We start from the raw sequence: 17,066 nt of genomic DNA, 5'->3' as shown, positions 1-17,066 counted from the left end.
AACAATCAATAGTTATGCCACTTTTCAGAAACTTTGCCTTAGCTTGCAACAAAGATTTCCCTTCAGCAGAAGAATCTCTCACCTTTTTCCAGTTCACCACTTACATTCAAGTCTCGATCTTTCTGCTGTGAGAATTTTGGCCACAGAATTTTACCCTTGCCTACAGACATGCAGTCATCTTTTTCTAAGACTAGACAAAAGTTCCAAAATAAATGTCTCTTAATCATTAAGATTATAAATCAAACAGACACTCTGCATGTATATATAGAGTAGTGGTAATTTGTTTTCTTTCTTTCTTTCTTTTATATATATATATAGAACCCAGGGCCTTGCACACGCTAGGGGAGCACTCTACCACTGAGCCACATCCATAGCCTCCAATGGTGATTTCTTTAGTGTGTTCTGTCATTTTTAAATCTTTAAAACTTTGAGTTTCTTTCAATTCTAAGATGTTTTTTGACTCCTGGGTCCAGGGGAGAAAATGCATTTCTAACCATAAATTTTCTTCAAATATTTATTCCATTTCAGGCTGAAAATACTCAGTGGTAGAATTCTCCTACCATGAACAAGGCCCTGGGTTAACCCTTGGCACTGCAAAAGGAAAAGAAAAAAGGCAAAAAAAATAAAATAAAATATATATATATATATATATATATATTTATTTATTTATTTACTCACTCACTCACTCACTCACTCACTCACTCAATTTCTAGGATGCCAAGAATATTTTTTCCAGGACAAAAGGGAGAAGGGGGAAACCAAGTGGATTATAAACAATTTGTTACATAGTTTGATAAACTTAGTGATGTATATACTGACCAAATTAATATTCAAAAAATTGGCATTAGCTGATTGACTCTACTTATGTTAACATTTGATTAATGATAATATTTTTCTTTCTTGACTATATCAAGTAAGTGGAGTATGTGAAACAACATGTAATAACCTGGGACTGACTAAACTGAGAGATATTAATTTATATCCCTATCCTCACACCAAACTCATTTCCTCATGTTCTTCATATATCCTCTTAAAAACTTTTGAGTAAAGAAGGAATAAAAGCCTCACTTGAGTTCTAACTCAAATATGGAACTGATAACAAATAAACAGACTGTTTTAAATAAGCCAGTAAACTATAAATTAACTACCACAGGCTCTAAGAAGTCAGAGAGGAAAAGAGGGTCACAATCTAGGAGGACAAAACTGAAAAAAAAAATATCCTTCTTTTGTCTAGGTAACAGCAGCTAGGAAATATCATTTCAGTACTACTTCCTACCCAATATCTGAAAATCACTCTGAAATAAGCAAACAGATTCATTTTTAATTCATCCAGAGATGGGGCACTCACTCCCTCCTGAATTTGTCATTATTTCTCTGGACAGCTGATTTAAGATGAAGCCTTTTTATTCAAGCAGAAAATGGTTTCCCTCCAACTTAAAAAAAAAAAAAAAAAAGCAGTGCTAGTTCTCCCCAAAAATCATACAAAATAAGTTTAATCTCTCTCCCATTTTATGGCTCAGAAAACAATTAAACACAATTATGGCCTTCTCAACTTCTCCATGAAAAAAATAACTCAATTCTTTTCAAACATACCCTATGATCCTGGATAACAATTCACAACTGTTGGGCTGGGGATATAACTCAGTGATAGAGTGCTTGCCTAGCATGTAATGTCCTGAGTTAGAAAAGAAAAGAATTCCCAATTATCTTTACTTTTATAAATTGTATCTAAATTTTCTAAATACACAAGATGTATCCATTTTATCAGGGAAATAAGCAACACAGTGAACTCTCAGAACTAAATACTAGTCCTGACTTTGTCATTAAACTATCCATCTTTGGGGAAGTTGCATTTTTCCCTGGGCTAAAGGAACCACAAAACCATAAACTTCCCAGTTTCAATAGCCTATGAGTCTCTACAAAAAACAGTGTTTAGGGGCTGGCGATGTGGCTCAAGTGGTAGCACACTCCCCTACATGCGTGAGGCACTGGGTTCGATTCTCAGCACCACATTGAAACAAAATAAAGATATTGTGTTCACCTAAAACTAAAAAATTAGAAACAAACAACAACAACAACAACAAAAAAAAAACAGTGTTTAGCTGGGCCTGGCAACACAGGCCTGGTAAACTTAGTGACTTAGGAAGTTGAGGCAGGAAGATCTCTCAAGTTCGAGGCCAACCTCAGCAATTTAGTTAGGCCCTAATAAGTACTTAGCAAGACTGTCTCAAAATAAAAAGGGGCTGCAAATATAGTTCAGCGGTAAGCACTCCTGAGTTCAATTCCCAGTAACACCTCCCTGTAAAAAAAACTACAAAAAACAGTGATTTAAAGTATCACTTTCATTTTGTTAAAAATATAACATTAATACGTTTGCTTAATTAAGTGCCTCTCAGATGTAAAACACAGCTTAATGCTCTAAGAAAGAGTATTTAAGCCCTAACTCTTAGAATAACACCAGACGAAAGGGCTGGAAAGGCTGGGTATGTAGCTCAGTGGTAGAGCACTTGTCTAGCATCTATGAGGGACTGGGTTGAATCCCCAGCACTGCCAAAAAAAAAAAAAAAATTTTTTTTTTTTTTTTAAAAGAACCTAATATAATGCTGGATGGTGGGGGATGAAGGGAGACAAAACAGCCATGTAGTAAGTATGTGGTTTTATGTAGAATACACACATAACTAAAAGCACCATCAAAGGAGGACTGAGGGTATACCTCAGTGTTACTGTGCATATACACAGTCCTGGGTTTAATCCCCAGAACACAAACCCCCCAAGAGAGGAAAAAGATAAAGATGAAATAACTAGATAGTTTACTATTACTTGATATTTAAATATAAGCATAGATTTAAGCTACTTGTTGAGATCTGTGCTATCCAATACAATAGTTACTAGTCACATATTTAAATTGTTTAATTAAAAATTCAGTTATCTCTTGGACTAACCACTTTTCAAGTACTCAATAGCCACATATGGGTAGTGGCTACTGTACTGAACAGTGCAGATACAGAACACTTGTTTCATGTGAGAAACTTCTACTCGAACAGAAGGCTGAATTCATAGTTCTTCCACTAATATGTGACCTTGGGACAAATTACTCAACCTCTCTAAACCTGTCTTCCTAGCCATGAAATCTTGTCTAAAACTAGTATAAACCTCAATGGATAAATCATGAAGATTTAATAGGAATATACTGATAAAGCACTTAGCACACTGCCTCAAACACTGGAAGCACACAATAGTTTTTACTTCCCCAACTATAACTATATTTATTCATTCATAATCATATTGAATAAAAACAATATGCTACATTTGAAATACAAGATTAAAGAGAGCACTACCACCCAAGTGAGTGAAATAGGTAAAATGGTTGTACTATGAAGCGTCAGGTGTATAGACAGGAGTGGCGTGTTGGGTAAACAGCAACACAGTCTAAGAAGAGGAAACAGCAAATGTCAAGACAAACCTTGGCTCTGAGATGAGGGCTCTGCCTCTCCTTTTGGTCATTTCAAATTGTTATCTGACTTCATATTTCATATGGATGAGTGTATACTTCATCTTTCATATGAATGAGTCTACCTGTGCATGAATTTTATTAGCTTATGGTTTTACCTAATTCTATTATACATTTTAGAATAATGTTTTATTTCTACACAAATACAGACTTAGACTTTTAAAAGCATCCCAGTAAGTCCATTTGCCAGTTCTAAATGAACATGAAAAAAAGAAAGAGAGGAAGAAAAAAGTTAGGGTAACTTCCAAGACTCTGTCTCAAAATAAAAAGGGTAAAAAATATAGTTCCATGGTAGAATGTTCCTGGGTTCAATCCCTTAGACAGGGAGAAAAGTCCAAGAGGAAAATTCTGAAACATAAATGCAAATGTGAAAATTCTCATTTTTCTCAAAATAAAATATACTAACAATAAGTTTCACCTGTCATTTGCAATAGTGCTTAATTGATAAAAACATTTAAATCAATGAATGTACTAATCACTGTAAAGAAATAATGCGGTTGTGCAAAAGAATACTGTTTTCAGTATAGCTTAAAAGATAAAGAGCTGTGGGAGTTCAAATATTAAAGTTAGTGACTAATTGACATTTTCTATCTAAAGTGCTCAATTAATAAATCTGAAATAATAATAATCAGTTGTAAGTCTAAGCACACTAAATAAAAAAATGTTCTGTAGCTGTTATAAAATATAATCCCAGTGTGATCACTTAAAAACGTGTTTCTCAGGCACATTCCTGTACTTTTCTTAAAACAGCAAAGAATAGAACAAAGGAAACACAATATTAAAAGACCACAAGCAATGGGCACTAAATTTACTTTATCATTCAACATGTTCTTTTTCATGAAGAAATAAGTATTTTAATTAAAATAACTTTAAAATAAGAAAGCAAGAAATTTTTCCAGTTATTTATTTTATTTTTTGAAGTAAAGTAATGGCACATAAAGTTGCCCTTCTGCAATAACAAGGTAGCGAGCTCTTTAAGACTATGTTGGTAGTACCCTGAGTGAAAAGTCAGCTTCAAGGAAAATACAAAAATAAAACTATATATACTTTTGGCAGTAATAAAGGAAATCTCTTAAAATTCATTAAAAAAATTTACAGAAATGAGAATATGAACAAGATTGAAACTACTGAAATTCTGAACAGCCAATAGAACATAGGGTAAAACCATGCTTTCTCATTCTTCATCACATAGTACACATATCCCAACTCTGCAGGTCTGTCAATTGCAGGTACAATTCCAAACAATTTTATTAAATTCTCTATCTAGTCACTTACTTAGTACATTTCCATTATTTACAGAGTCTTTTCTCTTCCTGAAGTCTATGTAAGATGACTCAACACTGTAGCAACTGAGTCAAGCGCTTATGTAAGTGAATAAAAAATATTCCTTGATCGCCTGTATTGAGATGGATATGAATAATTCAGCTCCCTATAACACAGGCCCTCAATGTATACTTAAATTTCATCATGTTAATGATTCCGCAGCAAGAAATATGCCAGCATTTTGCTAAAAACATTCACATAACTTTTAGTTATTCATATCATATATTACTAATTATATGCCTTGCACCCCAAAAGACTCTAAGCTGGCTTACAAAAATGTATGTAGTATCACAGTATAAAATGAAGATATGGATTTAAGAGGGAAAGGGGGTAGAAAAATAAAATACAACAACCAGAGGGTTAAGGTTTCTATACAAAATGTCATTAATTACTAAAATTGTGGAGCTAATAAGGCTACAGGCTGCTGGGCAGCCAAACTAAAGGACAATCTGCAGAGGCTGCAAAGACAAATTGGTTTCTGCCTGTAGTAACACCATTCTCCTAGTCTATAAACATCACACTCATTACAATCATTCTTCATATCTTTAACTCTGTCTCACAAAATCATACCATAAAAATGTTTGCCAATTCAAAACATCTCCCATTTCCTCTCCCTTTCCCCCCCCCCCTTCTCTCTCTTATTTCTAACATCACATCATCAGGTCCCACCAGAACATGACACCTGTATTCATGCAATAGCTTTCTTAGCGTACCCTCTAACTCATTATATCTTCCTCTCTTTAATGTCCTTTTCCACTCCATATTAAAAATTATAAAACTAATTTATATGACATTTTTATCAAAACTTAATTCCATTTTCTTTTATTCAATATTTAAATCTCAAAAAATAGCAACTGACAATTTTAATACCTTTCCTAGACAGCCCTTAACAAATCTGCCTCCCATATGGGAAGGAGGCCAAACTGCTGACATCACTGTTCTAAGGGTAACTATACTAAATTCTCCCCCTTCATGTCTCTGCTTCAACTCTTTTCTTTCTCTTACCTAAGCCACCCTTTACTTCCTCCTGCCTTTCCAAATCCTATCCGTTCTTCAAAGCCTACTTCATCTCCTTCCTTAAAAATGTTCTCTCATTTTGGTTTCTCAGCTTTCATGAAATCTACTTGATTTCTCACAACGTGTCCTATTCACATGGTTCTCTAAGCATCTTTATGTCTTATCAATTGTAACCAGATCTTCAGAACTAGGTGGCACATCTGGGTATCTTTTTAAGTCTACACTTGGCTTAGCATAGATCTACCATTAAGCCCCTCAATGAATTCTAAATTGAATTGTAGGAAAATGTGACATAGAATCACGCTGAGTAACCGGGAAAAACTAATCTGGCAGTAAAGTGCAGACTTTCACAAACAGGAAGTTAAAAACTGTCAAATGGGGTTGGCATGTGGCTCAGTGGCAAAGCATTTGCCTGGCATTTGCAAAGCCCTGGTTTGATCCCCAGTCCCAAAAAGACCAGAAAAAACAAAACAAAACAAACAAAAAAAAAAAAACTATCAAATGTAGCCAGACACAGTGGCACGCGACCATTTTCACAGCTACTCCAGAGGCTAAGGAAGGAGGATCACAGGTTTGCAGGGAGCCTGGGCAAGTTAGTCAGATCCTGTTTCAAAACAAATTGTTTTAAAAAGGAGATTGGAAATGTAGCTCAGTAGCAGAGCATTTGCCTAGCATACTTGAGGCACTGGATTTAATCCCTGGTAGTGCAAAAACAGACAATACAAATTTTAAAATAGGCAAAGGAAATGAATAAACATTACTCCAAAGAAGATATACTAAGCACATGAAAAGATGATCATCATCATTATCCACCAGGGTAAGGCAAATCAAAACCACAATGAAATACCACTTCATGCCTACTTGGATGGCTATCATCAAAAAGAGGGACAATAAGAAGTACTGCCAATGTTGTGGAAAAATCAGAATCCTAATGACAGGAAAATAAAATGGTGTAGTCAGTACGGAATACAGTCTGGCAGTTCCCCCAAAGGCTACATATAGATGTACTATATGACCCAGCACTTCCACTCTTAGGTGTACACCCAAGAAAAATGAAAATAAATTGTCTACCAAAAAATTGTACAAAAATGGTCATTATAGGGCTGGAGTTGTGGCTCAGTGGTAGAGAGGTTGCCTGGCATGTGTGAGGCACTGGGTTAGATTCTTGGCACCACATATAAATAAAAATAAAGGTCCACTGAGAGAATATTTTTTTAAAATGTTCACAACAAGGGCTGGGGCTATAGCTCAGTAGCAGAGCACTTGCCTTGCACGTGTGAGGCATTGGGTTCAATCTTCAGCACTACATAAAAATAAACAAATAAAATAAAGACATGCTGTCCATCTACAACTAAAAAAAAAAAAAAAATGTTCACAACAGCATTAATCATAATAGCCCATAAGTGAAAATATCCAAAATGTCCATCAATTGATAAGTGGATGCATAAATGTGGCATATCCATAAAAACAGAATATTCTTTAGTCACACAAAGGAATAAAGTACAGATATATGCTGCAATATACTATAATAAAAATATGCTTTATGAGAAACCAATTAACCTCTCCCGCAAAAGATTTTTGTATAATTCTATTTATGCAAAATGTTCAGATAAGATAAATCCATAGAAAAACAAAGTAGACTATTGCCTTGGTCATGGGATGGAAGAGTTAGGGAAAAGGTAACTGCTAAAAGGCATGTTGTTATCTTTTGTGGGTACACAAAATGTCATAAAATCTATTATGGTGATTTTACAACTCAGTGAATATTTTAAAAACCTAAAAGAATAAGAAAATTTTATATTTTATATCTCAATAAAGCTGTTTTTGAAAAAAGTTAAGCAGAGACAGCATACAATGAGCAAATTCTTGAAACAAGAGAAATAAAAATGTGCAAAAGAAAATGAATAAATATGCTAGTAAACTTGAATTACCTCTACCTCCTCTTTTTTGGTTTACTTCCTCCTTTTACTTATACAATTACCAAATTAAAACTCAAAATCCAAATGATTCATTTTACCTTTCAAAAAGTAACAAAGATTCTTTGTCATTCCCATGTTCATAAACCTAGTACAAGCTTTAGCAGTAACAACAGATCATAACACATTTGAATTTAGCTTCTTTGCAATACAGAGGAACAAGTCACTCTTTAAAAGGTGATAAACATTTAATTTTAATTTGGAAATTTTCTGGTCCACTAGCTATCAGTTCTCCACCAGCACCAAGATAATATAAACACTGGCATTCCCAGATTTAAGGTCTTAGCTTGTGACAAACTATGGATAATTGTCAAAGTCACAACTTGCAGTCATTTATAAAGGACAGTGTGATTCCAGCCATTAGATCTCTGAAAGAATATAACATGAATATGATCTATTTCATCCAACTAAGCTGGTATGCAAGGCAGTGAGGTAGTGAGCAATTATAATCAAGCTCAGCACCTCTAACTCAATTGTCATGAAAATATTTATGGATCTTCAGAGACCTCAGGATAGAGACCCTCAAATGTCATGGATCATTTATGACATCCAACATAACAGCTGAGGCCAAGCAAAATATATTCTACTCTTTATAGGAAATACTCTAAGCATATACCAAATCTCAATCAAATAATGTGCATTTTTCTATGATGCTAGAGACTCTATTATTTTATGAGCAGAAACATTTTTTCTTAGGTATGTCATAAAATTTTAGCTGGCAACAGTAGTGCACATCTGTAATCCCAGCTACTTGGGAGGCTCAGAGAGAAGACCTGCCAAGTCTAAAGTCAGTCAGACAATGTATTGAGATCCTGTCTCAGAATAAAATTTTCTAAAAGGGCTGAGAAAGTAGCTCAGTGGTTGAGCACTTGCCTAGCATGTCCAAGCCCCTAGGTACAATTATCAGTACCACTCCCCCCCAAAAAATATACACATGTATAGTAAAGATTGATTGCTTTTAAACATGTATTCCTTAAATTATAATTAGCATAAAAATGAATTATTGATAAAGATAAATTAAATTCCATTTTAAAAACAAAACCCTATTACATTTTTACTTCATTTAAGAACAACAAAAAAATAGGAAAACTGCAAGATGCAGAAGCATATAATTCATCTAAGAAGAAATAATTCAACCTATTAAATCACTTGTGGATGTATTTTAAAATAATATTTGGGAGGACTTAGGTAGCTCAGTGGTAGAGTATTGCTTAGCATGCAAAGGCCCTAGATTCAATTCCCAGCACCAAAAATAAAATGTAAAAAAAAAAAAACCTAGGTTTATTCAAACACCTAAAAATAAATTCAACCAATACTTTAGTAACTTCCTCTGAAAAAGCTTTACATAAACAACATATTCAAATAATATACTTGCACAATTCTTAAATACATGCTAATTCTCTTAATATGATTCCTAGTTCCCTTAATATGATTCCAAGAATTCCTTAACTAGATATCGCCTAAGAAATGCACCTAAATTCAGAAGTCTCATCTCTAACCTGACATAGAGAATTATGTTGTACTCTATTAAGGTTCCAGAAAACTGGATAAATAACACTCTGAATGGAATTTGACATACACCCTTACACACACCAGTCAATAAACAGGTAAAATCCTTCTCTGCTCTCTGCCTAAACAAGTAACCCCACAGGCATTCTCTCACAATTATTCTTTAACTGTGATAGCAGACTAAACCTACAGAGCCAAAAGGCAGGGTTTAGATAGTATACTGGGAGAGTGGTTACACAAAGTAGTATCAAGGAAATGATTTCTTCTGAAATCAGATATGACACACTAATTAAGTGACTCTGACTCCGTTAGGCAGACAGCTTTAATTTGCTATGTTTTTGTAAATTAATTCATTACAGTCATTAGTAAACACCTTAAAGACAACACAGAACTTTAAATATCAACCACCACTGCACTGTTAACCTTGGCCAAAAATAAACCAAACAAAAATTATGTTCTAACTTATTTTTCTGAAAATAGTAATCACATTTTCACTGAAATATAGATGGGCAGATTTACTGAGCCACAAATAAATATTTGACACCAAACAATCGTAAAACCATAATAATCCACTTAACAAGCACCATCTATATTAGGAAGCCAAGCACACAAGAAATGTACAACCAACCACCACCTACCTATCAGCCACATCAGAAGGACCCTATGCTTACCAAACAGAACACACAAAAAGGTACAGGATCTTTTTCTCCACCTGACCCAGTCCAAGAATCTTTTTAGAAAATCAATAAAAGAAGCCAAAACCACTGCACTGAAGACAGACCCAGCTTCTAAAGCAAAGTTATTTAGCTATCCAATTCTCAGCTCACATGTGGATGTCCTTACAAATTTCCATAAACCAGAAAATTAACCCAAAGTAGGCATCTTTCCTAAACTGTCTGAGGGATTTGTTATATATGACGTCTATATTTAAAAATCAAAAACTATTTTATGTATTTTGCTTTATTTATTAAAAAACTCACATATGAACCAAACAGAATCCTCAACCAAAGCTCAACGAAAATGTAAACCTCCAAATTTCAGATGACACTATGATTAAACTTTTCTCTCTTACATGAAATAGAACAGTGGCTCAATCATTTATTTATTTAAATAACCAATATGTAACTCCTTTCCTTGGTATATTAAGCTTTTATGCATGCTTACAGTATACACCTAATCAAAGTTAAATTATTATCTATAACAAGTCAAACTAAAACAAACTAAATATTTCCCAAAATTAGAAAATAAAATACCTAAGAACAGTTACAAAACAGTCTACATCACACAATATGTGAATTATATTTATCAAAACTGAGCTTTAAACAACTCATTAAACAAAGTCCCTTTTTGTTTGGCCAATAATCTATTATCAGAATGTAAACAAAGTAATATACAAATAAGCTCACACAATATAACAATTGAGTTGTTTACAACAAAAAGAAAACATTTGATATAATATAGTTCATTTTTTTTAAAACAAGATCCCCATCATTAAAAAATATAATATTTTAAGAAACTGGGATTAAAAAAAACAAACTCAATCCAAACTGGAGTTTGTGAAATGGTCATCAAAGGCTAAAAACAATGATCTGCCACCTGAAATAACCATGATAGTGTGACAAAAATTTTAAATAGTCTTACTGAACAAATTTGTACTAAAGATTGCACCTCAGGCCACTTTCCAACTGAACTACATCTCCAGTCCTATCTATCTTAATTTTGAGACAGGGTCTGGCTATCACTAAGTTGCTGAGGCTCATTTTGAACCTGTGATTCTCCTGCCTCAGCCTCCCTAATTGCTAGGATTATAGGTGCATACCAATGCACCCAGCTATTTGTTTTGAGTGAAACAGTCTTTGAACATTATTACTAAAAGTTTATACACTGTACATTACTGTCATGTTAAGAACCACATTAGATTTACCACAAACATGATAAGCCTTATTAGAATTTTTGTTGACAATTATTTTGTTGTCAACTAGCTATTGATCAACATAACCATCTGCAAAATTCTCACTTTAATACATTTAGTTGGTATCATTGTTCTCACATGAACAACAACAACAAAAAAACCAGTAAAATCAGAAATTATACCAAAATGAGGCTGGGGTTGTAGTTTAGTGGTAGAGAAATTGCCTAGCATATGTGAGACACTAGGTTCAATTCTCAGCACCACATTAAAATAAGTTAAAATAAAGGTATTGTGTCCATCTAAATATATATATAAGATATCATACCAAATAAATTCTACTTATATTCAATGTTGGGTACATTTTCATTTTATCTACCTTCTCACCTTTAACATATAAGACTAACAATTTAAACTATAAAAACTCCGTTGATCTGGTTCCAACACTGACCTCATATCAAAACAGAAATAAATGCCTTTATATAGTCAAATCACCATCCTTCAACTATTATACTAGACCCGGAAGATAGTATTAGGCAGTTCATATTTCTCCTCTCTTCTATGTACCTGTATAGCATTAATCATTTCCAGAAAAGTACTTTTATTTCCTCTAAGTAAACAATAACCATAAAATTGGAGATATGTGGTCATAAAGGAAGAGAGTGTTTTATATTTAACATCATTTCCTCAAATCATGCACTCCTACTCTGTCAACACAGGTGATATAAGAAAAAACGTAAACCAGAAAAAACACTGTTTAATGTTCCTGCATTTTTAAATTTTTTTATTTGTTAATGGCATGTTTTAGTTAAACATGACATTAGAATGCATTTTGACATACATGGAGTATAACTTTCCATTTTCCTGCATTTTTAAAAATCAATTTCCATCAAGACAACTGAATAATTATCAAACAGCACATATTTTATCCGTACTACTATTCTATCATTAAAGAAATCATTTAAGGCCCTAACATCTCTTCCATCAAGATAATTTTATTTGTTATCCTGTAATTTCACTACCTCATTGGATTACACTAGTTTTGGCAACTCCATGTATCAATATAAACATGTTCGTTGAATAATTCTCTTTCTGTACAGAAACAACCACAACCATTGTTTTCCACAGTCATTAAAGTCCAAGCCACAATGATGTTTTTACTCATTAGTCAGATTACAACAATTACACATCAGACCAACAGTTCAAATATACCTTCTGCAAAAGATACAAGTAAATAAAAATCAGAAAGTACTTACCTACAATTGGGAGGAGGGTCCAACGTAATTTCTGCAAGTTCCTTCTGAATTCTTTAAAATAAAGACAAAGAAAGTTATGTTAAAATGTCTTCACTCTTAATATTAATCTATTTAATTAAAATATTGTGTTTTAATAATATTTTCCTTTTGCATGTTTTTAATTTGAAATACTGTCTAAAACATCAGATACAATAACAAAGCTGTAATTTCTGCAAGTTTTGAGGATATATTTACAAAGGGTGATAAGACTGACAACTATCACTGCTTGCAGCTTTTGGAGGCAACACTTCATCAAACCACTTAACAGCACTAACCAAAATTTCCAGTTTATATTGGAAAAATTTGTTACACTATTTATGGGGTCATTCTAACTTCTGATTTATATTAGAAACCTCTACATTGGATGGAAAGCTGATTGATTAGGTTGAATTCACACATACTGACTGATCCAATCAAATGACAAAGAAAGGAATATCAGAATCTCACTCCAACATTTAAAATTCCTACCAAAACACATAAGCTTCCTGAAGCTTCTAAATTACAGCAGGTTGAGGCTTTGAAGTTTGACACCATTCCTTCTGTTAGAACTATCCTGATATTACATGAATAATTATTTTAATGTCATTGCATGAGTTTCATACAAAGAAAAAAATTTAAACCTGTTTCTGTTCTGTGTTTTTCCTTCTTGTTTTTTGGTAGGGGATGGCAGTGCTGGAAACTGAACCCAGGGCCACACACATGCTAACCACTCATAGTACCACTGAACTACAACCCCAACCCCTTCAAGTGTTCTCTACTTTGATTTTTTAACTGCATCTAATGTATACAAGGGCTAACAGTGCAATACTATTTTCTAAGACTACACTTAACAATCTCTTAACTATCATTCATGTCTTATTAAACTTAGACTTTTTAAAAATATTTTTGTTAGTTATTGATGGATCTCTATTTATTTATTTGTTTGTATGTGGTGCTAAGAATCGAACCCAGGGCCTCACACATGCTATGCAAGCGTTCTACCCCTGAGCCACAGCCACAGCTCCAAACTTTTTTAAATCAAATTTTTAAAAATCTCAAAAGCATTTCTTTCTTTTGCCTCGGTTTTTAAATATGAGATGTTTAACAACTGCCTATTGTTGGGTAATTATTGTGATAGTACATGAATAATAGTTGACTAAAGTACCTTTAAAAAGTGGATCTGAACAGAAACAATTACACTCAAATCATTCTTTACCTTTTTTTAAGATAACAAACAGAATTACTAGAATAAATGGAACTCCTCCAACAGGATGGTTACCAACTGCCTAAAGAAACTGCCTGATAAAATTATATGATTACTTATACAATTCACCTTTCTAAACCATGTGATTCAAAGTTGGGAAGGTATTATTAATGAGAGCAAGAAAAATAAGCTAAAAGCCAAAAACATTCATTTAAATTCTAGTATACTATTAATTGAGTCCACAGGCAAAAATACTACTAACAACACCATGTGTGGTGGCGCACACCTACAATCGCAGCAATTTGGGAGGCTGAGGCAGGAGGATCACAACTTCAGAGGCAGGAGGATCACAAGTTCAAAGTCAGCCTCAGCAACTTAGTGAGACCCTAAGCAACTTAGCAAGACCCTGAATCAAAACTAAAAAATAAAAATGGCTAGGGGCTGAGGCTGTAGCCCAGGGGTAAAGTGCTTGCCTTGTATGTGTAAGGTACTGAGTGCAATCCTCAGCACCACATAAAAAAATAAATAAAGATAGTGTGTTCATCTACAACTAAATAAGTATTTTTTTAAAAAATAAATAATAAAAATGGCTAAAGATGTGCCTCAGTGGTTATAAAATAAAAAGATTAAGCTCCATGATCTCTTTTTTAATATAGATTCTGTGATGTGCTTACATGCATACAAGTACATATAGCCCATAATTAAAATACGGAAGTCTCAAAGATCTAAGACAACAGAACACCATTTATGGATTTCACAAAAGTATAAAACAGGCATTTCAAAACTAAATGGATACATCCAGGTTACATATGCCAAGGTAAGCACACACACATATTTACCTCTTCTGAGCTAAGGAACCCTCCTTGGGGTGGGAGATACAGCAAATGCAGAAAGGAATAAAAAAAAAGAAGGGAAGTGGCAGTGGATGTAAATCAAACAGGATGTAATGGGCAAAAGGGAGCAAAAGAAATGTATAAAGACATAATAAAGATGCAAGGAAAGGGTTGGGGATATAGCTCAGTTGGTAAAGTGCTTGCCTCACATGCATACGGCCCTGGGTTCAATACCCAGCACCACACAAAAATAAATAAATAAATAAGATTCAAGAAGGGAGTGGGAAGAATCAAATTCTAAAAGGAAAAAAAAAGTTGTATAAGAAAATCATAGATCAAACTGAAGAAAACTAAAATGTAACATAGCTTTAATCAATAAATGATAAAGGGAAAAAGAATCTATTTTTGCCTAAATGCTATGACCTAGGGTAATCCAAGAATCACGGCATTGGATTGTAGGAAATCTAATCCTAACATGTTGTCTGGTCTAGCAATGGATATTTAGTTATACAATTTACTGGTCTTTTACTTATAGGCAAAACACAGAAGAAGAGCTATCACTGCACAATACAATGTAATGTTACTAACCTTCAACCCAAAAGAAACCATAAAAGGCAGCTAATTAAAAACCAGCTAAAAGAGGGTAAAGGAGCCGGACAATGTAGTGCATACCTATAATCCCAGCAACTCAGGAGGCTGAGGCAGAAGAATACCAAATTCAAGGTCAGCCTTAGCAACTGAACAAGACCCTGTCTCAAAAATTAGAAGGATTGGGGATGTAGTTCAGTGGTATAGCACCCCTGGGTTCAATCTCTAGTATCCTGCCCACCAAAAAAAAAAAAACAAAAAACAAAAAACTTTTGTTCTTTTATCTGTTACCAGTGAACAGATATAAGAACAAAAGAATTCCTATTCCTATTTTACAAAGTAGATAATCAAAAAATATTGCTGAAGTTTGAAGGAACAGGGAACAGAAATTTATATTCTTTAATTTTTTAGGGTATAAAGGCAACCAATAATCAATCAGTCTCTTTCTTTTAGTTGACTATCATTAAATGGGAGGAGGGAAAAGGAAGAACAAGCAAAACTAAATCTTAATATTTCCGATCAGAGAGTCAAAAAATATTATTTAATAATCCTACAAAATAAGAAATAAGTATATTATTTAGAGTTATGCAGAAAACCAACAAAGACTGTTGGGAACCTGTTGCTTTCCATTAAAAAATATCTGTACTGCTTGATTTGTTAGGAGAAACAAGAGTAATCTTTATAAATTGTTTTTATATTGAGAGAATGAAAACAAGAGGCATTCAAATCAGTGTGCTTAGCTAGGCGTGGTGGTACACATCTATAATCCCAGCTATTCCAAAGGCAGGAGGGTCCAAAGTTGTAGGCCAGTCTAGGCAATTTAGTAAAACCCTGTATCAAAATTAAAACAAAAAAAGGCTGAAAATGAAGCTCAGTGATAGAATATATGCCTATCATGCACAAGGCCCTGGGTTCAATCCCTAGTAATGCAAAAAAAAAAAAAAAAAAAGAAAAGAAAAGAAAAAAAGACCTGCTTAAATTATCAAAGAAAACCATTTTTAACAACAAAGAACTTTAGGGTTTTCAAATTACTCAACTTGATTTCTGTTTATACTTCCCCTTTTGGTTTACAAAAATGATAAATCATAATTTTCTGTCACAGAATTCTATAACAGAACTTGAACTCTTCCAGATGACTATAATTCCAAATCTATATTACTCAATACAAAAAGCAATTTACTGATAAATTCGACAACTATGAGCAATGAGCCACTATATTATATTTCAAGCCACTGTTACCTAAGAATGGTTATATTTCTCTTGATAGAAAAGATTATACTAAAAATTGCTATTTAAACTATTGTAAGATGTCCTGCTGTTTTCAATGATAGCAATTGAATTCAATCTCAAAAGTTGTAATCATTATGGTATGTATTAAGTTTCTCAGTTCTTGACATTGTGGGACAAGGAAGGTAGCTATTTCAGATTCTGTCCCTTAGGGTAAGGAGAAATGAAAGTGTCAAAAATCATACAGTATACCTCTGGTGGGGGCAGACTCTGGGGAATTAAACCCAGGGGTGCTTTACCACCAAGTCACATCCCCACTCCTTTTTATTTTTTTTTATTTTGAGACAGGAACTCACTAAGTTGCCCAAACCAGTCTCAAACTTGTGATCCTCCTGTCTCAGGCTTCCTAGTTCCTGGGATTTTAGGAGTGAACCACCATACCTGACTTAGTATACCTTTTACATGATGATCTGAGATCATTAAAAGTAAATAAAATAAATTTCACAAAATTATCTAATTACCACTGTTTTATCAGTGCTCATTTTAAAAAAATAAGGAAACTAAGATTATGTATTTTAAAAAGGTAAACTGAAAGACTGAGGCAATTATCTTTTAAGTCAAACAAAAAGACTCCTCTCTCAGCAGAACTTTTTTTTTTTTTTTGGTATCGGGAATTGAACTCAGTGGCACTCGAC

At 33.6% G+C, this 17,066-nt stretch overlaps 1 protein-coding gene across 2 annotated transcripts in view; it reads right to left on the bottom strand.

Annotated features, from left to right (window-relative positions):
• The window catches only part of Ube2e2 (ubiquitin conjugating enzyme E2 E2), a 311,450-nt gene that overhangs the window by 277,814 nt on the left and 16,570 nt on the right, over positions 1-17,066 (bottom strand). For both annotated transcript variants that reach the window (XM_046467736.2, XM_046467737.2), the window contains exon 3: positions 12,502-12,552. In XM_046467736.2, the coding sequence (XP_046323692.1) occupies positions 12,502-12,552 (51 nt within the window). The remainder of the gene's footprint in view (positions 1-12,501; positions 12,553-17,066) is intronic.

The sequence above is a fragment of the Marmota monax genome, unplaced genomic scaffold, assembly GCF_021218885.2.
Source record: "Marmota monax isolate L192 unplaced genomic scaffold, Marmota_monax_Labrador192_F-V1.1 WCK01_AAM20220418_F8-fsc00152, whole genome shotgun sequence".
Classification (NCBI taxonomy): domain Eukaryota; kingdom Metazoa; phylum Chordata; class Mammalia; order Rodentia; family Sciuridae; genus Marmota; species Marmota monax.
This window is presented reverse-complemented; position numbering and strand designations above follow the sequence as displayed.